The sequence below is a fragment of the Carcharodon carcharias genome, chromosome 16, assembly GCF_017639515.1.
Source record: "Carcharodon carcharias isolate sCarCar2 chromosome 16, sCarCar2.pri, whole genome shotgun sequence".
In the NCBI taxonomy this organism is placed as follows: Eukaryota; Metazoa; Chordata; class Chondrichthyes; order Lamniformes; family Lamnidae; genus Carcharodon; species Carcharodon carcharias.
The window spans coordinates 83,557,757-83,580,836 of record NC_054482.1 but is presented as its reverse complement, the minus strand read 5'-3'; the positions used below and the strand labels follow the sequence as shown (position 1 = coordinate 83,580,836).

At 41.1% G+C, this 23,080-nt stretch overlaps 1 protein-coding gene across 1 annotated transcript; it reads right to left on the bottom strand.

The window, feature by feature from the left end:
• Positions 1-17,235: 17,235 nt before the first annotated feature.
• klf17 (Kruppel-like factor 17) lies at positions 17,236-21,058 on the bottom strand. The gene is made up of 3 exons (XM_041207765.1): positions 20,795-21,058; positions 18,782-19,829; positions 17,236-18,393 (listed from the first exon to the last, which is right to left on the bottom strand). Exons 1-3 carry the CDS (start codon positions 20,879-20,881, stop codon positions 18,218-18,220), a joined length of 1,311 nt encoding a protein of 436 aa, XP_041063699.1. The 5' UTR covers positions 20,882-21,058; the 3' UTR covers positions 17,236-18,217.
• Positions 21,059-23,080: the final 2,022 nt, after the last annotated feature.

Below are 23,080 nucleotides of genomic sequence, written 5' to 3'. Positions count from 1 at the left end.
TCAAGGAGATGTAAATGAAACCATAATTAACATGGCTTTTTTGAAGTGAACTGCAAGCACAGACTTTGAATAATTATGTTGTCAAATGAAAGCAAAGCAGAATTACAGTTGAAAAGACAAAATTTGTATTTTGAACAAATCTCAACCTTCTATAACTTCATAGAAACTGTTTTAAGACCAGGGATCTGTGAAGGGGCTCTTTTTATTGTTGAAGAAACATAAAGGTTGAAATAGTTGAAACTGGGTGGGTGGGTGAGTTAAAAGAACCTTTGAAGAATGATATTTTGTTGGAAAGTTATTCAATAATAACTCCAAATAAATTCAACAGCTGCAAAGCGTGACTGGATCAAACTACAGTAGCAAAGAATATTGTAATCGTAACATTAGGAATACAGTCTCCCATTGACAGGAATAAGAACAGGAAAGGCCAGCATAAAAAAAAAAAATTCTCTGGTCTTGTGTGTAGTGTAACACCTGCTCAGACATGATAAGATAAATATTTGCTTCAGAATGGGATTGATTTTTTTTTAAAAGAGGTAGGTGTAGGCATATTTGATCAAATACTTAATAGGACTCATCTAAGTGGGAGTAAAGTCTCGTTTGTGTATGTGAAATAAACCAACAGACTAAAGGGATAATTTTAACTCTGCCTACCTGGTGGAAACAAAGCAAGTGGGCAGTTAAAATTGGCCAGGAGAATAGCCTACCAGCTTCCGTCTGCAATTTTAACCTGCTTTTGTGAGGAGGTGACAAGGCCGTTTGCCTGGAATTGGGATACTTCTTTAAATATGTAGATGAGACCAATATATCAGGTCAAAAATACAATAAGCAAATCAGAATAAAGCATCTTCTGTTTGCCCGAACGCCATGTCTTAAATTCAGCTCCAGAAGACCATATGTTACTTCTACATCAAGTATTATCATAGCCTTGATCCAGATATGGATGCATGAGCTAAAGGTCAGAGGGGAGGCGAGGGTAGCTACCCCGAATGAGGCAGCATTTGACTGAGTGCCAGCAAAACTGTGTCTAAAGGAAAACCTGCCAGTGGCTTTAGTGATATCTGACACAAAAGAAGATTGTCATGGTTGTTGGAGGCTAGTCATCGTAGCCCCAAAATATCATTCCTGGAGTTCCTCAACAAAGCATTATTTTAGCAACCATTTTCAGCTTCAGCTTCAACCACCTTCAATAACGACTTTGGCAAGGCCTCAACCAACCAGAGTTGACCAATGAGCAACCTTTTCTCAAGCAACATAAATTATTGCTCACTTTGAAATTTGGCACTCCTGATGAGTGCAAGATGAAAAGCTTCGACAGCATGTCTTTTTTCAGCAATACTCAAATTCTGTGCCACCGAGCAACTATTCCAAAATTTGTTTCAATAGCTCTTCCTTTTTCATAGCCTCTATCACCGAGAATGGCAAGACAAGCATTACTGCGTGAACACCATCAGCTTCAAGTCACACATCATGCTAACTTTATTCATCATTCCTTCATCAGTGCTGGTCAGTATTTTTTTTTATTCATTAGATGTGGGTGTTACTGGCTAGGCCAGCATTTACTGCCCATCCCTAATTTAAGGGTCAACCATATTGCTGTGGATCTGGAGTCACATGTAGGCCAGCAGATTTCCTCCCCTAAAGGGCATTAGTGAACCAGATGAATCTTTACAACAATGGCTTCACAGTCATCATTAGAATTTTAATTCCAGATTTTTATTGAATTCAAATTCCACCATCTGCCGTGGCAGGATTCAAACCTGGGTCCCCAGAGCATTACCCTGGATCTCTGGTCCAGTGGCAATGCCACTATGCTATCACCTCCACCATTGTGGGAACACAATCACCACAAAGATGGCTGCGATTCCAGGCACACCACAATCTTCACAGGGGATGGATAATAAATGCAGCCTTGCCAGTGTCACCCTCATTCAGAGAAAAGATTAAATTATAACAGAAAATGCCGTCACTTTGTGAAGCTTCTAATTTAATACTGATTTGTTTTGATCTGCTAGTAATCTTCATTGTGCCCATTTGTGATTTTTGTAATGCAGTTTATGTAGCATTCTTCCAGCCAGCAAGATGGACAATTTAATCCCACAAGTCTGAGTGTTATTGGAACTCATTATTTTTCATTCACTGTTCATTTGCTGTTCATCTCTAGTTAACCTTGAGGAGGTGGTGGTGAGTCCATCTCTTAAAGTGCTTTAGTCCATCTGGACAAGATACATCGACAGTGCTGCTAGGGAGCAAGTTCCAGGACTTTGATCCAGTGAGAGTGAAGGAATGGTGATATAGTTCCAGCTCACGGTGGTGTGTGGCTTGGAGGGGAACTTTCAGGTGGTGGTGTTCCCATGCACCTGCTGCCCTTGTTCTTCTTGGTGGCAGAGGCTCTAGGTTTGTATGGTGCTGTTGAAGAAGCCTTGGTGAGTTTCTGCAGCACAGTTTGTAGATGGTACACATTGCTGCTACTGTGCGTTGGTGTTGGAGGGAGTGAATGTTTAAGTTGGTGGATGCGGTGCTGATCGAATGGACTGCTTTGTTCCCAGAAATGAAAGGATGGTGTACTAAACCAGCATAACATCCATCCTGCATTCTGAAATAAACATGTAGTTAGAAGCTTCCTTAGCTTATTATCATATCCCCAGAGCTCTCTCTAGCTCTGGACAAAGGACTTGGCTAAGTTACTGAGGCAATTATTGGGAACCGCTACGGCTGAATGGAGTTGGCTGAAGTCTCTCATTTTTCAGCCTCATCACTCAGCGATAATTGTTCTTATATTGTACATACAGAATAAGAAATGACAGGCAGTGAGTTACAGGGCAATATTTCATTTGTGGGTCCTTATGATCATTAACAGAACTCAGAGACTGAGTTATTGCTTTATCTTATTGCCAGCTACTAGCTATATGTATAATTCATTCTCTTCAAAGTTAGCTTATTTTGCTTTACTTATGGTTATTCAACAAGCACACATAATGTGATAAAAGCTGGATGACCTAGGTCAAAGGGAGATAAAGATGGTGGAGATACAGGACCTGAATATGTATAGAATCACATGATTTATGCTATAGCATTATAAATTCTTTATTTACAGCAATGGATTACCAGCCAATATGGGATATGTATTCTAAATATACTGCAATCCACGAACCTCTATTGCATTATAAATCTTATGCGGGTTTGCACCATGCCCACAAAACCTTACTTCTTGTCACAATTAAGTCATACTTTTTATGTCAAGATTGGCATTAGATATTGTTTTGTAAACAGTTGTAATGAAAAAATTACTTTTAAAGATATAAACATTTCATACCTGTCATGATACATTTGCAGTTACTTGCCACTTGCTGGCGCTGTGTAGGTATTTCCCAGAGTTATTGTTTGGGCTTTTACCCTCATGTTGCTGTTTCCAAGAAAGTATTTTCTATAAACTTTTTTTTTTACAAATGGTTTAGGTATTTCTAGCTTCTTTTTTTCAATGTTCCCCCTTTTAGGGCTGCCTTTCTGATTTTAATTTTCTTCAATCTCCTTGCAGTGCTCCAATCCTTCTGGCCTTTCTTCCAGGTCATCCGCTTCACACTGGCCTCTGCACCTTCTTTCTCTCTTCTTTTTGCCAACTCTCATGGTCAATTATAATCTACACTTTATGAGTTCTAACTCTTCTCATCATACCCTGCAGATCCAGTCTTCTCAATCTTTCCTGATGGGGCCACCTACCCAATTTAACTAACATCCTTGTAAATCTTCTTTGTATTTTTGCTGGTACTTCAATATCTTGTTGCAGCATGGAGACCAGAACTTCACACAATACCCATCATGTTAGTATGGGTGAGTGAAGTATAAAGATGTAATAGGATTTCTCTTATAGAGGCTTGAGAACCGCATTTAATTAGAAGTTTGGCCAGTCAGTTCTTATTCTATTGGTGTTTCTGGTCTTGCATTAGTAAGGCCCACTACTCCCTCTGCCTCCTCCTGCTGTTCTTCCTGCACAGCAAGAATTGGTGCAGTCTTACCTCCTGGCACATGAGTTGCCCTGTTGTAATGGCGAAATGCTGCAGAACAAAGTGGATGGAAATAATCTTTGCGATTCTATTGACGTCACCTAATTCATCCAACTTTGGAGCTGCCACATCAATATTCCAACATATGCTATAAATATTAGGATGGAAGAATAAGCCTTACTATGCTTTTCTTTTTAGCGTTGATTTGGGAACTGCTGTCATTAGACATTAGTCATCTGTGCAGTTTTCCTGCTTCCTCAAAAGACGACCTCCTCCTCCTCCTCCAGGTACCATGCCTTGGACATTGATGGGATTAAATTATTTATGATTATTATATAGCATAGATTTGTTCTTTGGTAATCTAAAGGAACTTGGGTGCTATAAGTGATATGCTCTACTCTGTGAAGTCCATCCACTGGATCGAAATTCAGGTTCCGACCAGTTGCCTCTTCCTTTTCATTGGGAAACTGACAAATGTGGTACTTCTGACAAAAAAGGCTGGAGTAACCTGCTTGAAGCAGCAGTATATGCGCAAATAACTTATCTGGAAAATTACAACAATAGTAGCTTGAAATGAGCCAGTGGTAAAAAATGGTTACTACAACAGCATTTTCACAGCGACAAGTAGTGCTGGATGCAGTCTTCAGGTCAGCATCCAATATACAGCAAATCTAGTAGCTACTTCCTTGTTGAAGGCTTGGCTGTCAAGGTGGATCTCTTCTGACATGCTCAGATAATTGTGCCTGAGTTGGATAAGGTAGTTCCAGAGGATATTACACCCTCTTCTTTCTGCTCCAAACTGGACAGTCAGCAGCAAGCCAAATGAAATGGCTGGCACCGCTTGCAACTGCAGAGGTGGCAACAGGTAGTGCTGCTTTTCGTAGCATGTTTCATATGAATTCTGAAGTGAAGCAAAGGAGCAGCAAGAAGCAACATCAGATAGTGAGCTCAAAGTTCAAAAGTTGAAGCAAAAAGCAGCAGTCAGAATGTAACTACCAATAATACAGTAATGCTCCTTTAAATGGTTGCATTCTTTAATGAACAGCTAGCAAACATCCCAATAGGCACTCAATGAATTGAGGGCTGCACTGCAAAAAGTATGAAATTGTACTTGGGACAGGTTAGCATGCACACACTTAATTGACTAATCACTAATGAGGCAGTGTACTGCAGAAATACTTCACAAAAGCTGCGAAAGCAGAACTAAAATTCGATGACTATTGCACTGAGGCATCACTTGCCTATTCTGCTGCAGAGGTGCAGTGCCACAAACATTACTGAGCAGAAGCAACCTCACTATATATCATGAAATGTGTATTATATATAAAATTAATAAATGATACATAAATGACAGGCATTATACAAGCTACATAAAATATACAATTATAAATTACACTTGAATCCTATACAAAAAATAAGAAACAACTGAGAATGATGACAATGTGATGCTCTCATGTTAGAGCTCAGATTATGCTATCAAACAATTAGCACAAAACTCAAAGTTTTGTAGCCATCATTGTTGTAATCACTCCAGAATATCTGCTGACTGTTATATACTATAAAATTCATGGAGTTCATTTTATACTTTTGGACCATACCTTTTGCTGCAGTGGTTGATCTAGCAGATATCGATGTCTGGTGCAAATTATAGCATTGACATTTGATGATCTCCATGCTGAAGGTGATACAAGCCCAGCAAATAGATTAAATCAGTTACTGTGATTTGTGTATTAAAGAACCCAACTATTGGTGTACGCAAGCCAGTGTGTATCGGTGCAGGCCCCCAGTCCAGATAAATGGCAGCGGAGGAGCATCTGTTCGCAGCAGGAAGGGCATCCTGCTGTACAACCACCCGTTATATCCAAAAATTATGGTTGACATGAAGGTAATTAACCAGCATTGTGGCGACCTCATGTAACATGGGAAAAGCCAAAAGAGAAACCAATCAACTTTCAAAAACAGTTCCTCTGACATGTCTTCCTTCTTCCTTAACCAAGGTTTTCCACCAACGGTGATTGACAGGGCCCTCAACCGTGTCTGGCCCATCTCCCGCGCATCCGCCCTCACACCTTCCTCTCCCTCCCAGAACCATGATAGGGTCCCCCTTGTCCTCACTTATCACTCCACCAGTCTCCGCATTCAAAGGATCATCCTCCGCCATTTCCACCAACTCCAGCATGATGCCACCACCAAACACATCTTCCTTTCACCCCCACCGGCAGCATTCTGCAGGGATCATTCCCTCTGGGACACCCTGATCCACTCCTCTATCATCCCCTACGCCTCAACCCCCTCCCACGGCACCTTCCCATGCAACCACAGAAGGTGCAATACCTGCCCCTTTACTTCGCCTCTCCTCACCGTCCAAGGGCCCAAACACTCCATTCAAGTGAAGCAGCGTTTCACTTGCACTTCCCTCAATTTAGTCTACGCCATTCGTTGCTCCCAATGCGGTTTCCTCTACATTGGAGAGACCAAACGCAAACTGGGTGACCGCTTTGCAAAACACCTTCAGTCTGTCCGCAAGCATGACCCAGACCTCCCTGTCGCTTGCCATTTCAACACTCCACCCTGCTTTCTTGCCCACATGTCCATCCTTGGCCTGCTGCATTGTTCCAGTGAAGTTCAAAGCAAACTGGAGGACCAGCACCTCATCTTCCGACTAGGCACTTTACAGCCTCCAGGCTGAATATTGAGTTCAACAATTTTAGATCATGAACTCTCTCTTCCATCCCCACCCCTTTCCAATCCCCCCCCCCCTCCTTTTTTTCCAATAATTTATGTAGATTTTTCTTTTCCCACCTATTTCCATTATTTTTAAATGTATTTCCATCCATTGTTTTATCTCTACCTTTTAGCCTATTTCGATCCCTTCCCTTCCCCCCACCCCACCCCCACTACGGCTATCTGTACCTTGCTTGTCCTGCTTTCTACCCTTAATTAGCACATTCCTTAGATAATATCACCACCTTCAACACCTCTTTGTCCTTTTGTCTATGACATCTTTTGGCTATCTCCACCTATCACTGGCCCTCTATCCAGCTCTACCCCCACCGCCACCCCCCCCCCCCCCCACCCCACCCCCCACCAGCTTATATTCACCTCTTTTCTATTTTTACTTAGTTCTGTTGAATAGTCATACGGACTTGAAACGTTAACTGTGTTCCTCTCTGCAGATGCTGCCAGACCTGCTGAGTTTTTCCAGGTATCCTTATTTTGTTTTGGATTTCCAGCATCCCTAGTTTTTTTTTTTGCTTTTAATTTATCACTGTGATGTCCGTATTAGGAAACTGTTATTATAGTGCATTTATGAATTTTGGGCTATCACAGAATTCATTGTTATTCATGCAGTCCTACCTATTTCAATTGCTGTTGTTTCCAGAACTTCATGTAGTTAAAAGGCCAGTTTCCTAAAAATCAAATTTTGAACATTCCATTGCTGTATTTCAAAGCATCTGATCTGCACTTCATGAAAATATCCACAAGGAGGTGCTATTGCACTGTAGTCAAAGCAATGTGATAAGTACTGCCATCTAGTTGCAGAATTTGGATCATGCATTTCTATAGTGTATCTTAAATACATTCATAAATCTGTATCTAAACTAAATTATTTACAATTAAATGGTGAATTATGACAAATTTATGTGATGGAACTAAATTATCAATCTTTAAAAAAAATTATTTTCAAGCACACTTTCTGAAATTGACTCACTTCCATGTATATGCCAAAGCTGGTTTATAATGTAATTAGAGAATGAATGATTTAATTGGCATAAACCATTAAATTATACAAAATTACTTTTTTTCTCACAATGCTTTTCTTTCATGCAGCCAATGCTATACTCAACTTGAGAGCACTTGATAGCAATACAGAGTACATAAAGTAAATTGCTATAAATTAGTTTACACTGTAATTTTCCTCCTTATTCAATGAAGGAAGCTGTCAGCTTTTCCCTGTTCAGCTTGTGGTCTTACCATGTGGAGAATTGCAGATTTGATCAATCCATAGGGCACATTTCAGCATCTAGACTCAGAAATAACAAAAAAGAGGCAACTTGAAAAAAGGATCATCCACTAAATGGTAAACCTTTTTTAAAAAAACTGCATTTATAAAAAGAAGATTTTCATTATTTTGTAAAATTACAGTTAGTCCAAAACTATATAGAAACACTCAGAGTACCATTCTAACTTTCTACCATTTTAAGGACATATTATCTTGATCTGGTACTGAATTATTAAATTGTTAAGTGAATCACCCCATTGTTTAATGGTTTGTATAATGAAAGATGAAGCCATTTAGTTCAGGAAGGCTGCAGGTTTGAACCCCAAACAGGGGTTCAAGAGCAAAAGAAGATCATTCGGTCTCTTGAGCCTGTTCTGCCATTCACTTACCATAGATCACAGTGTATAAATCATCCCAGTGAATAAGATGACCCAATTTCTTTAGCACCAAATATCATACTTTTGCACATACTCGATGCGCAAGTAGACCCAGCTTTTGAGCTCCGAATTGCTATATTCACATTTATAGTCGGCCTTAATTTTTCACCCCAGAAATGCATGTGTTACTTAGCTTATGCTGTAAGTCAGCTCATAGAATCAAGCAGGCGATACAGGCTGTGTTGCAAAGAAGATGTGCGGGGAATAAAGACATGCCCACACAGGACAGACTGCACATGGCATGGTGAGTGATAAGCAGAAATGGCTCGTCCAACAAAAAGGACAAAGTACAAAGTTGCTTTCAAGCTAAAGGTCACAACTCATCAAGTAACTGTTGCAGCCAGGGAATTCGATGTTAGTGAAAAACTGGTGTGAGATCGGAAGAAGAAGGAATCCACCCAGAGAAAATGCCCAAGACCAAATGTGCCATCAGAACAGGGACCGGCCACTGGCCTGATCTTGAGAAGAATGTATCAGAATGGGTTCTTGAAAATTGTCTGAATGGTTACATTGTCACCAAAAATGCAATACATATAAATATGCAATTAAGTGGGCCAAATGAAATTCTGGAGTCCAGCAAAGATTTCAAACAGTTTAGTGTTACAACAGAAGACCAAGCTTGCTCAGAGACTACCAAAAGACACCAAAATTACCAGTTTCCAGTGGTTCATCACCAGCGGCAAAAATATGAGTACCCATTAAGTCACATCAGCAATGTGGATGAAACACCCAAGAATTTCAATATGACCAGCAACCTAACTGTGAAGTAGAAAGGTTCAATAACAGTTCTAGTGAAAACAACAGGACATGAGAAGACAAGATTTTCGGCGGTACTAACCTGCATGGCTGATGGAACAAAATTAAAGTCTAAGGAAATTTTCAAATTTGCCAAACATTGCCAAACATCACAATCCTTGCAGGAGTCTTTGAGTATGTCCATGACAATGGCTGGAGGCATGAGGATGGTGTGAAGTTATGGATAGATGTCCTGGTGGCCTATAGAGAGAATGCAGCTTATTAGTATGGGACACGTTCAGATCCCATGCAACCGATGAGATCAAGGATATCCCTGCAAAGAAATACCATGCACAGTGCAGTTGTACCAGGGGGAGTCTAACGTCCATAGTTCGACATTTGGATGCACGCCTCAACAAACCACTCAGGATCATGTTAACTTCGGGTGGAATGGGTGGATGGTTGATGGAGAAAAAGACCTCCACAAAGAGTGGAAATATGCATGTTGTCCTGCTTTATGTTTTGTGTGGTTTCATTATCAAATTGTGGGTTTCATCAAATGTCAACAGATCATTCAAAAAATGTAGATAATTCAATTCAATGGATGAAGAGGAAGATGATTTGTTGTGGAGGGATAACTCTGAAAGCAAATGTGCCACACCTGATCCAAAATGGGATCCTTCTGATGTTGCCATTTTCAAAGTGACTCAGAATGAATTTGGTGTTTTCTTTGCATTGGATGCCAAAGACAATGAATTTGATGGTTTTAAAATGTTTTGATTGCGATTGAAGGTATCCTTGTACAATTAAGTCATTTACTAAACCATGCCACATTCATTTAATATGAATTCCTTGTGTTATGTGTTTTTTTTTTCACATTTCAAGATGCCAACTACCCAGATTGGCAGTTTACCTTTTATACTCAGTATATAAGTCAATCCCCATTTTTGGAAAGATTTTTGTGTGCTTCAAATGTCAACTTATACGCCACAATCTATGGTAGATCAGGGTTAATCTGTATCTTAACTCCATTTACCCACCATTGTTCCATAATCCTTAATACCACTGCCACAAAAAAAATCTATCGCTCTCAGTTTTTAAATTTTCAGTTAACCTACACTCAACAGCTTTTTTTGAAGAGAGTTTTGCAGATATCCATTACTCAGCCACCGTGAGGATTGAAGACAGGAATAAGACCAGGCAGTTGAGTGGATTGCCAACAGTCACAATTAACTGTCACAAATTGGGCGAGTCTTTTGGAGAAAACTTGGACCATAGAACCATGCTCCAGCAATGAAGCATCTGCAAGAGTGGAGGAGAATGAAAATATCTAGTGAAGACAAATTGGAGGGGAGGTAAACATGGCAAAAAAAAAACTTGGGAAAGCCATCTAACAATTAAGCTAAATACATTTTCATGACGTTAGACTCCATTTTTAATGATGGCAAAAGTGTCATTACTCTTCTGAAACTGACAGCAACCACAGGAGACTGCACATGCACAATTACTTGTGGAAATCCAGAAGTTGCTATCAGTGATTCTACATTTCTCCTTAGGGTGCACTGTTGAAACCCTTCCACCCAGGGCTGCAATCAAGTAGCAATCACGGAACTGATCTTATTGTATAAACTCTTGAAAATATTACATCTCATTGAATGATGTGTAATTGGATTATTACAGTGTACTGAGTTCATAATTACCACTGAACAGCCCAACTGGCCCTCAAAAACTAAATTAATATTTATGGAATAACAAATTTCTCCATGATGATAAAAAATTGTCATTTTTAACATTTTTTTTTAAAAGTGTGTTTATGATATTTCAGTTTCCACCTTAATCCAATGTGCATGACCTAATCATTTATTTTGCTGTCTGTAAAATCTTAATTACAAGTGAAAAAAGGACAGCTTTTGCAAACTTTTTTTGACATGTTAATAGATGTTTAAATAAACATGAAAAATTCAGGCAGGGGGGTGGAGCTGGTGCATAGGGAGGTGGTGGCATAGTGGTGTTGTCACTGGACTAGTATCCCAGAGACCCAGGGTAATGTTCTGGGGACCTGAGTTTAAATCCCACCATTGCAGATGATGAAATTTGAAAGCGTTCAAAATTGATAAGGAGGAAGCATTGAGTAGACGGTTGGCATTAATGTTGACAAGGCACTAGGACCAGACTAGATGCATCCAAGAATTTTGAAGGAAGTAAAAATAGAAATTGCAGGGGCACTGGCCTTGATTTTTCAGTTTTCCCTAGACTCAGGGGAAGTGCCAGGGGGCTGGAGAATTGCAAATATTACAGCCTTGTTCAAAAAATGTTGTAAGGATAAACCTAGCAATTACAGACCAGTCAGTTTAACTTCAGTGGTGGGCAAGATTCTAGAAACAATTATTCGGGATAGGATTACTAGTCACATGGAAAAATAACGATTGATAAAGAGCCATGGATCTCTAAAGGGGAAATTATGTTTAACTAACTTGCTGGAGTTTTTTGAAGAGGTAATAGGTCAATGAGGGTAATGCCATTGATGTCGTGTACATGGATTTTCAAAAGACATTTGATACAGTGCCTCACAACCGACTTGTGAGAAAAGTTATTGTTCATGCGATAAAAGGTACAGAAGTAAAGTGGATTAAAATTCGCTGAGTAATAGGAAACAGAGGGTAATGGTCAATGGATATTTTTCGGGCTGGAGGAAGGTTTGTAGTGGAGTTCCCAAGGGGTTGGTATTGGGACCTTTGCTTTTCCTGATATATATTAATGATCTAGATCTTGATGTGCAGGGGACAGTTTCAACATTTGCAGATGATATGAAGCTTGGGAGTGCTGTAAACTGCGAGGAGGACAGTGTGAACTTCAAAAGGACATAGACAAGTTGGTGGAGTGGGCAGTTAGGTGACAGATGAAGTTCAATGACGAGAAGTGTGAGGTGATGCATTTTGGTAGGAAGAATATGGACAAGAAATATGAAATAAGGGGTGAAATTTTGAAGGGGGTGCAGGACCAGAAAGACCTGGGTGTATATGTGCACAGATCATTGAAGGTGGCAGACAGGTGGAGACAGCAGTTAATACAGCGTTTAGTATCATGGGCTTTATTAATAGGGGCATAGAGTACAAGAACAGAGAGGTTATGCTGAATTTATATAAGACACTCGTTAGACCTCAGCCGCAGTATTGTGTACATTTCTGGGTGGCACATTATAGGAAGGATGAGAACACATTGGAGAGAGTGCAGAAGAGGTTTACAAGAATGGCTCCAGGGATGAGAAACTTCAGCGATGAGGATAGATTGGAGAGGTTGGGATTGTTCCCTTGGAGAGAGAAAGGCTAGGAGGAGATTAAGTGCCGTCATTTCACTACAAACTCTGAGTCATTGAAGTTCCATAATAAAGACATACAGAACATATTGTGACACTGGAGGAGTTATTGAGAAATCATACATTTTTATATCTACTGAATTTGTAATGTGAATTATGAAAATGATGGGATACAGGTTCACATGCTGTGCACAGAAGGCTAAATTGTGCAATTTTAATTCCATCATCTATTATTGTTGGGCTTGTTCTTTATTTATAATGTTCTTGATTCTCTATTACATATATTCTGTATAAATTATCCCAAATCCGCATTGTTTTCTCACATCAAAACCGTTTGTAAATTAAGTGAATAATGGTTCACAATGCTCTTTTATGTAGCCAATCCTATACCAAACCTGAGTGTACTTGAAACTGATATAGGGTGCATTAAGTAACAAAACTATTCATACCTTGGCTCTAACATCCCTTGGTTTGATGAACAAAAATTGAACTATCACTTACAAAGATATTCTACAATGAGTCTTAAAGTAACATAATGTTGTTCCTCTTTTCAACCCTTCAAAGTATTATTTGTACATTCCAATAATTTTAAATACAAGCTGATGCATTCTCTTTTAATTACAAATTGGAATTAATTAAAGATTGGTTCGATGGTACATTCATTATGATTGTTAATTTTCAATTGGCATCGATTTACTGTCAGCAATAAACTACATGGCACATAAATTATTATTTTTAATAGCAATTATTTTTAAGCTCTTTATTTTCTTTTCTGATCACTTTAATCTCCATGTCTTTTTTAACTTGAAGTATTAACTCTCTATTAAGGCTTTGGTCACTCTCTGATACCTCAGCTAATATATCATTATTTATGAAGTGAGTGTTGTCACTGAGGAAGGCGTTAGATACATGTATCACTTGGAGTCAAGGTTATTCCATGACAAATAAGAATTTCTTCAATTTTTTTTACTGGCAGTTGATTTGAAGTATAAAAGGTAGAAGAAACATCTTCATCTTTCACACCACAGAATTGTACAAAATGCTTTACAGCCAATGGAGTATTTTTGAAGTATAGGCACCGCTGTAAGAAATTAAGCAGAAAATTTCAGCACAGCAAGATCCCATAAACAATAATGTAGTCATGACCAGATAACCTGCCGTTTTAGTGATGTTGATGATTGGCCAAGACACTGTGCATAACTCTCCTGCTCAGCATGAGAAAGCAGACAAGGCTGCAGATCTAATGTCTAATCCAGCAAGCAACACCTCTGACAGTGTGGTGGAGCTCCCTCCGCATTGCACTGGAGCCAGCCTAGATTTATTATAATGAAAACAGAAATACCTGGAAAAACTCAGCAAGTCTGGCAGCATCGGCGGAGAAGAACAAAGTTGATGTTTCGAGTCCTCATGACCCTTCAACAACAGAACTAAGTAAAAATAGGAGAGGGGTGAAATATAAGCTGGTTTAAGATGGGGGGTGGGGGGAGAAGTGGGGGGGGGTGATGTAGGGACAAGCAAGCAGTGATAGGAGGAGATAACCAAAAAATGTTACAGACAAAAGAACAAAGAGGTGTTGAAGGTGGTGATATTATCTAAAAGAATGTGCTAATTAAGAATGGATAGCAGAACACGCAAGGTACAGATAGGTCTAGTGGGGGTGGGGTGAAGTAAGACTAAAAGGGCATAAAAGGTATAGATTTAAAAATAATGGAAATAGTTGGGAAAAGAAAAATCTATATAAATTATTGGAAAAAAAGCAAAAGGGAGGGGGAAGAAACAGAAAGGGGGTGGGGATGGAGGAGGGAGTTCAAGATCTAAAGTTGTTGAGCTCAATATTCAGTCCGGAAGGCTGTAAAGTGCCTAGTCGGAAGATGAGGTGTTGTTCCTCCAGTTTGCGTTGGGCTTCACTGGAACAATGCAGCAAGCCAAGGACAGACATGTGGGCAAGAGAGCAGGGTGGAGTGTTACATTGGCAAACGACAGGGAGGTCTGGGTCATTCTTGCGGACAGACTGAAGGTGTTCTGCAAAGCAGTCGCCCAGTCTGCATTTGGTTTCTCCAGTGTAGAAGAAACCACATTGGGAGCAACGAATGCAGTAGACTAAGTTGGGGGAAATGCAAGTGAAATGCTGCTTCACTTGAAAGGAGTGTTTGGGCCCTTGGACGGTGAGGAGAGAGGGATTGAAGGGGCAGGTGTTGCATATTTTGTGTATGCATGGGGAGGTGCTGTAGGTGGGGTTTCAGGAGTAGGGGGTGATGGCAAGTGGACCAGGGTGTCACGGAGGGAACAATCCCTTCAGAATGCCCCAGGAAGGGTGAAGGGAAGATGTGTTTGGTGGTGGCATCATGCTGGAGTTGGTGGAAATGGCGGAGGATGATCCTTTGAATGCGGAGGCTGGTGGGGTGATAAGTGAGGACAAGGGGGACACTATCATGTTTCTGGGAGGGAGGAGAAGGCATGAGGGCAGATGCGCGGAAGATGGGCCGGACGCTGTTGAGGACCCTGTCAACTACCGTGGGTGGAAAAAGTCGGTTAAGGAAGAAGGAGGACATGTCAGAGGAACTGTTTTTGAAGGTAGCATCATCAGAACAGATGCAACGGAGGTGAAGGTACTGAGAGAATAGGATGGAGTCCTTACAGGAAGTGTGAGGAGCTGTAGTCAAGGTAGCTGTGGGAGTCAGTAGGCTTGTAATGGATATTGGTGGACAGTCTATCACCAGAGATTGAGACAGAGAGGTCAAGGAAGGGAAAGGAAATGTCAGAGATGGAGCATGTGAAAATGATGGAGGGGTGGAGATTGGAAGCAAAATTAATAAATTTTTTCAGGTCCCGATGAAAGCATGAAGCAGCACCGAAGTAATCATCGATGTACCAGAGAAAGAGTTGTGGAAGGGGGCCGGAGTAGGACTGGAACAAGGAATGTTCCACATACCCCATAAAGAGACAGGCATAGCTGGGGCCCATACGGGTACCCATAGCCACACCTTTTATTTGGAGGAAGTGAGAGGAGTTAAAGGAGAAATTGTTCAGCGTGAGAACAAGTTCAGCCAGACAGAGAGTAGTGGTGGATGGGGATTGTTCGGGCCTCTGTTCGAGGAAGAAGCTTAACGCTCTCAGACCATCCTGGTGGGGGATGGAGGTGTAGAAGGATTGGACGTCCATGGTGAAGGGGAAGTGGTTGGGGCTTTGTTCTTCTCCACCGATGCTGCCAGACCTGCTGAGTTTTTCCAAGTATTTCTGTTTTTGTTTTGGATTTCCAGCATCCACAGTTTTTTGTTTTTATCTCTATTATAATGAAATCTCGGTCCTGTGAATCTATGACCTTCTGACATTAGAGGACAGAAGTGCTAATAAGTTTGCCACAGCGGATACTGAATTGAGCACAATGTGAGTGTTTTTATGCTCAAGGTTCTTTTGTGCTTTTAAAATAATTAATACTGTGGTCATTTGCTGTGTGAGTAATGGATAACAATTTGGGAAGGTGAGGATTGGTGATAGAGAGTGGAAGACCTCTTTCTGTACTTTGCACAAACCCATGAATTTCCCTTTCCTTTTTTGCTGTATCTGATGACCTGCTAACAAAATTACAGAGGCATAAGACTTGTGAATTCTGGGGTTATCAATTATGAAGGGAAAAACGGGTACCCGCTTTCTTTAAAGGAATTCTCCCTTCAGCACCAGAGCAGTGCTGAATCTCAGCATGCAGCACTCTCAAGACTGGCCAACAATCCCTGTTTTTATTAAAACCTCTGAACAGCGCCCTTACTGAGGCAGAATGGATTTAACAAACGCCGCACAAATGTTTGAGCACTTTGCTGGCAATTTGTATTGAATTGTACACGCCGTCCTGTTATGGTCCCGTGCGTGATAATAACTAAGTTGAATTTGCCCGAGAATATTTATTCCACCTAAGATCTTCCCTGCCAGCGGTTAAAGATATTCACCCCATCAAACTACACTGCAAATTTAGAAGTTACCCGCCAAAAGATAATGCGTGAACCCATTCTCTCACCACGCTCTGTCCTTGTTTATAAAATGAGTATGGTTAATTCGTAAACTGTTTAAGACACCCGCTACACTTCAGGTCAAAGGCGCACCGAAGTTTTTCACCACCAAGAGGAACCTGAGACATCAATCCCTGTCTAGCTACTTCGGAGAAATAAATACCACAGAATCTGAAAAAAAGATTTATAATTGTCGTGCGGCTTACTTCTAACTATTCTAACTACAAGTATTTCTGTCTTTCTGTCACACCTCCCATCGAACCGGTCAAATTAAACCTGTTAAACAATGGGGGAGGGGGTGGTGTGGAATCACCTCTGGGTCGCCTCTTCGGCAAAATGCTGAGTTGCCACCCCTTTCGTTGCGATACAGATCATGCTGAGTTTGGGACAAGTGTCTCGGCGCCTAGATCTGTGGAACTGCTCAAAGTAATCGTTGCACCTAAATACTGAAATAGGAATTCGCAGTGGTCAGAAATCCTTCATGGCTTGACGGAAACAGTCAATTATATACATATTTAAATGTTTTCATAGACAGTGAGCGCTGTTGGATGTTTTAGAACTGGCATAACGACGTGGCAGGGGTGAGACGATGTGAATCGGGTCCAGGTACTACTATGAAATAAATTGCACTGGAGCGAATCTTCAAGAGAAAAGTGAATCGCCAAACTGATCAAAACGTTTGGAATATTTGCCCCCTTGGTCAAAACAAACCAAAAAAAAAAGCGCACAGCAAATGTGTTTTTAATACTTTATTCATAATATATATATTTATATATAATCAAAACACGAATATAAAGAATGCATTGGAGGTTCACGGTGATGATGTCTTAATTGCTGGCACTAGATCACCAAGAACCTCCCATCAATAAAACAGCAGTTAGTTCCAGTGTTTAGATAACTCGGTGTTAACATTAGAACCCCGATTACAAAGGAAACAAAAAAATATTGCACTTTGAACACTTCTTTCAACACTATCTGCATAGAACACGTCCTCTTCAATTTATGTCGAGACAATGAAGTGAGTCATACTTTGAGAACTTTAATTTTTTTGTGTGGCTGTATTTACGTTAGAAAGTTTTTCAAGTATATTTAAAAAAGGGAGCTGCTGCGTTCTCTTTATACAATGCAAACTAACCAAAAACAAAAATAGAGAAAAAGAGGTCAACAACTTCATCCGAGGCAGTACCTGGTCTATTTTATCATGAAAACATTAGTGCCAGTTTGAACCAACGCCCTCCACTTCCAAGCAAAACAAGGTTCAAAACAAATGTATTTTCATTTAGCTTGTCTCTTGTTAAGTGAGTGTCCGTGTAGCAAATAAACTCCTGTACAAACAATTCTACAACAATACGGCTTGGACTTAAAGTATACCTTTGCTTCATTTAGTTCTGCTTGCGAATTCAGTTTTAACCCAAACAATATAGGCTATATATACATTTAATGTACAACTGGGTCCGGCCCTGTTTCTGTTGCATAAAGCCTCCCCCACCCTTCCCCCCTCCAGCTGAGTTTATTGTCTTCAGTTGTAATACTTTTTTCTCTGGAAGACATATCAGGGTGACAAGAGTTTTTCTCTCTCTCTTTAAATACTGAGTAATAATTTAGTGCTACTTTTTTTAAAAGATCCTTTATATACATAAATTAGTCATTACCCAGTATCAAAATATTGTAAATAATTTGATCTGTATAAATAGTGTGCCCAAGTTTGCCCTCGCTGTTTACATGTGCCTCTTCATGTGTAAGGCAAGGTGGTCAGATCTGGAGAACGCCCTCTCACAGAGGTGACACTGGAAGGGACGGTGGCCGGTGTGTTTGCGATAGTGGCGAGTTAATTCGTCGGACCGAGCGAATTTCCAGCCACAGCCTTCCCAGTTGCAATGATAAGGCTTCTCACCTGGAGAGACAGAGGGAGAGAGATAAAAAAAAAGGAGTTAGTTGGGGCCAAATTTCCAAAACATTGGCGGCATTTAAAAAAACACTGAAGTTTGTGTAAACATTTATCTTATTCCTCCATAAGCCATTGTGGTCACTTCGCTCAATAAATGCTTTAATTAAACACCCCCCCCCTCCCCCCACCGTGCCTTATCTTTCCGTGCAGTTGACACCACACGCACTTGTTCTGTTTCATACTGTGCACATGTGATTAAGTTGGGAAACTTTGTAGAAAGATAACTCGAGAAGTCTTAAATCTGTTTTTGCAGTTATATTTCGTATAACGTCGTATCTTTAAGAACCGCAAAGTGTCCGAGAGGGGGTTTCGACTCCTGCTTGGAGTTACTCACCTGTGTGGGTCCTCATGTGCGCCTTGAGGTGGGAACTCTTGGTGTACATCTTGCCGCAGCCCGGGAACTCGCAGTTGTGAGTGGCTGTGCGTTTCCTCGCCCACGACCGCCGGCCCCTCTTGGGTTTACTGTCATCCGGCATGCCCACAGGTGAAAATAAGTCGAGAGGCGAAGACGGCGGGGTCAGCATCATCCCGTGCATGCCTGCGGGGATCTTCAGAGGATCTCGGTAGACATTGAACTGTCCGTGAAACTGCGCGGGCACTTGGTGGGCATAGTGCGGCGGGTAGGCGCTGGCTATCTGGTACTGTTGTGGCACAGGCATGTGCGAGCGGCGGTGCATATCTGGCATTGGCTGGCAATCCTTGGTCACTATTTGGCCCGAAGGCATTGAATGGGCGACTCTGTGATGCCCGAAGCTATGGCGGTGCATTTGCTGCTGCTGATGGTGCAGAGGAGGCAGACTGGGTTTTTGGTCCATCATTGGTCCCATGCACTCTGAAGGAGATCCCGCAAGCATACAGGACTGGCCTGATTGGGGCTCTCTCTTGATTTTATGTCCCATGTGGTGAATATGGTCCATCGGGATGGATCTTTGGATAGCGTTACCCATGTTGGGAGATCTCAGCTCTGTATACTCTGTACTCTCCATGGCAGCCTTGATGCTGAAGCCCTGACTGAGTTCACAGCCGCCTGAAAAGGTGGTTGGCAAATCCGGGGTGAGCAGTTCAGCGACCAGGCTCTGGTTTGGGCTCCCTGCGAAACTGTTGTTCCCATAGTTACTGGAGGGAGGGTAGGAGCCATCGCTGTCATACACGGTGCTGCAGCTCTCCGGGGTCTCGGGCAGAGGGTAGGTTGAATGGTGCCCTCCCGCGCTCCGGTTCTCCGAACCCATCGTATTGGACAAAATAAACTCCAAATCCACGAATTTTCCCAACTCGTCGTCTTCTTTCTTGACAGACGGGTTCTCAAGTGAGTTGAAGGCAGCGCTGTTGACCGGCCTTATCTGGTAGACACACTTGGAGATGGGCTCCTCAACCTTCCATCTCTATTGGAACAAATAAAATTGAGAGAATTAGAGATGGTTAAAATAAAAGTAGGGCTGTACTATCAAGAGGGCAGCTCTTCCACTTAATGTTTGTCAAAGAAACTCCCGAACGGAATGGTGTGATGCTCCGAACTCACCAAACTCGCCGAACCAGTTTGGTCTTCTTCAAAGAGCCGGGTTTTTTTTAATTTGTATAGTCGCTTCACAGGAGCGGAGAAACATGACTGTCATAACTCACCCGATTCATGTTCTCCCTCCCAGTCAATCTGCTACATTCCTTATGTTAATTCGCTTTAACACTCAGAGCCCCAGCAAAAGTCAGAGACTAAAATATTTCGTTCCTTTTTTAACTCCGTTAGTGATCTTTAGGAACTTGCAGCGGATGACACATCCGTCTTACACGGATCATTCTACCGGGAGGATTTTTTTAAAAGGCTGATTTCAGAATTAGCCTTTCAACACCTCACTGCTGTCAGTGGGAGATGCTGCCGAGTGACTTATACCTTACACAAAGAGCTGCACGCAACACCTATAAAGATTAAACTGCACTTAGAAGTTAAAGACGGAAATAGACAGGTACACACTGTTTTGAATGCCAAAGATTTAGCTGTTGAAGACAGGGAAAGAGTCCGCAGCGAGCGATATTTAGATTCATTGCAATGCAACAATGCATAAGTCGCAAGTTAGTAAAAGTTGACAGGTTAGCAGGTTGTGGAAGATGTTAATTATTGAAATAAAAACAGAAAATGGCTGGAAAAACTGATCATTGAAAGCAATTGAAGGAATGTAACAATTGAAAGCCTTGTTTTAGCTCCGGAAACTATCACGATCTACGGAATAAAGAAAGTTTAAGAAACTAGATGCAACTTGATGAATTTTAAAATAAGAGTTCCGCACGAGCCAGAGGAAAGTAAAACACATTTTACACGGAGACGCAAATAAGCCGCCAGGTTTGTAACACTTACATTGATGATCTCAGTTTGTTTTTGCACCAACGTCTCATGACTGGCAAAGGTAGCAATTGAAGGAAGCATAGTGTCTGCCAGGGCCATTGCTGCTTCCTTGCCTGAAGAATGCCTTCACAACAAGGGGCAAGTAGAAATAAACTGGCTTCTGATTCTTAATTCCAAGGAGTAAAACAGTTTCAGGTTGTGAGTGTGTGGTAAGAAGTTTCTATCCCAGTAATCAGTTCAGAACTGTTTCTCCAACTCTGGGAGTGGGGCTTGTTAATACTCTCTCCGCTATCTGATTGGCCGTGAGACTCATCAATATTAATAAGTGTGATGGTAGCTAATTAGAAATCATCCAATCCCGCGTGGCCAACTCCAAAAAAAAAAGCTTCATATGACCTTCCGCAATCTAATTGGTGGGATTTTGGTTTATAAAAATGAAGCACCTGAAGTGGTAGGCGGAGGAGCACCATCATGATTGGCTCTTTCCTCCCGACAGCCTGTCATTGGTGCATGAGGAGTTAAAGCTGTTTGTTTTTTCTTTTTTTTTAAAAAGTTATAAATTTGTCCAATGGTGTCGCTAATGTCACAGAAAGCGAGGCAAGCAGTAACGCTGACGTGATCTAAATTTAGTATTGGTATAAAAGGGGTTTTGCGGGGAAGCGGAGAGTGAGTCCACCCAGAAACGCGGTTGCCTTGTTCCAGGGTTATTGAAACCGCTGGACTGGCCGCAAAAACCCAACACCAGCGAGCTAGTTTCTGCTGGAGTCAGCTTCTGTGTGAGGCCCGCAGGTGAAAATCCAAGATCTTTTCGTGACAATACCTTCAAACACCTTCACAGGCAGATTTCAGCTGGCAGCTGGAACGAGGTGTCCTGATGCAAACGCCCAATACATTTAGTTTTTAAAATGTATATCTAATCAATTCAAGGTATTTTTTTTGTTATATTTTAATTCCACCCTCACCCCGACACTCAGGCACAAGAAAGTCAAACGAGTGGCAATATATAACTTTTTAAAACAATACCTGTAATATTTGTGTTCGCCTTTGTGCGGGTCAGCTTCAGTCTACCAAACTAAACTTTTATTGTGGGACTGATTTCAATACGGACGGACAGGATCTACCCTCCAGCATATTATTCATACGGTGTGTAACACACTCAAATTCACAAACCAACATTCTCACACGCACACATACACATTCTCACACTCATACATACACACTCGCACATACACACATTCTCACTCTCACACATACTCAGATACACACACGTTCTCACACTCATACACATACTCACCAATACACACTCTCTCAAACACACACACATTCTCACACTCTCACTCACGCCCACACATACACACACACGAATTCTCACACTCACTCGTTCTCACACCCATACACACACTCTCTCTCACACACACACCTGTTGCAGGAAGGCAGCGCATTTTTCAGAAATCGTGGCTACTGAGTAGCCTTTGACAAGATGGTACAAGAAATGTCTTCTCAGATCAATTCGATTTCTGCCCCCGAAACCTCTTTTCCCGGGTGCATTTCTTTAAATGGGAATATTCCAAACACTTTAGGTGGAAGCAGTCCAGTCAAGAGGTTTTCTTGCGTTCACGCCTAGCTTCATACTCGATTAAATAGAACTTACAATGCATATCAACTCGTTGTATTAAATAATATATTTTGTCTTTTTTTTGTTCTCGATGTTAACAAGGAAAATGCATATCCCGTGTTATTATAATCAAACGAAAGTAACATATAGTCACTGTTTGAACATTGTGGGGAATATCTTGGGGGAGCTTGGAATTGTACTGATTATTCTCAGAGTAGACAAGGCAGAGAAACGTAGCAAGGCTAGAAACGCGCACACATCGACCCTTCCCGGAAGGATGACGCTATCTCTCGAACAGACATTTCTCATTTTATATATATTTACCATGTAAATGGGATGGACACAATGCAGTGTCAGAATTAATGGCAGCAATAAAAACAACCAGGAAGCAAAAGTAAATAAACAGACTTTAGAGGGTAAAAAAAAAATCCAATAAAAGAGTAAAGTCTTTCTCAGTTTTACAATGATACGACCACAGAATAATGTTTCTCAGAATTCGCAGCCTGCTTTCAATGTGGCAAGTAAGAAGTCAAGTGTATTTGTGAGATCTGCCTTACGAAATATTTTGACTTTCTCCTTTATTGTAGATTAACTCTGGCAATAAGGGATAAGAATAATGTAGCGGATTAACTTAATGTGGCTGTGCCCTGTTCACATTTTAACTATACGTGTCTTTCATCGAT

Bases quoted from the DNA above. Each gene is read 5' to 3' on its own strand.
- klf17 (XM_041207765.1), bottom strand. From the start codon at position 20,881: ATGGCCCTGGCAGACACTATGCTTCCTTCAATTGCTACCTTTGCCAGT. The intron at 19,830-20,794 runs GTAAGTGTTACA...TTGTTCCAATAG, and splicing joins AACAAACTGAGATCATCAAT to AGATGGAAGGTTGAGGAGCC. The intron at 18,394-18,781 runs GTGAGTAACTCC...CTGTCTCTCCAG, and splicing joins GCACATGAGGACCCACACAG to GTGAGAAGCCTTATCATTGC.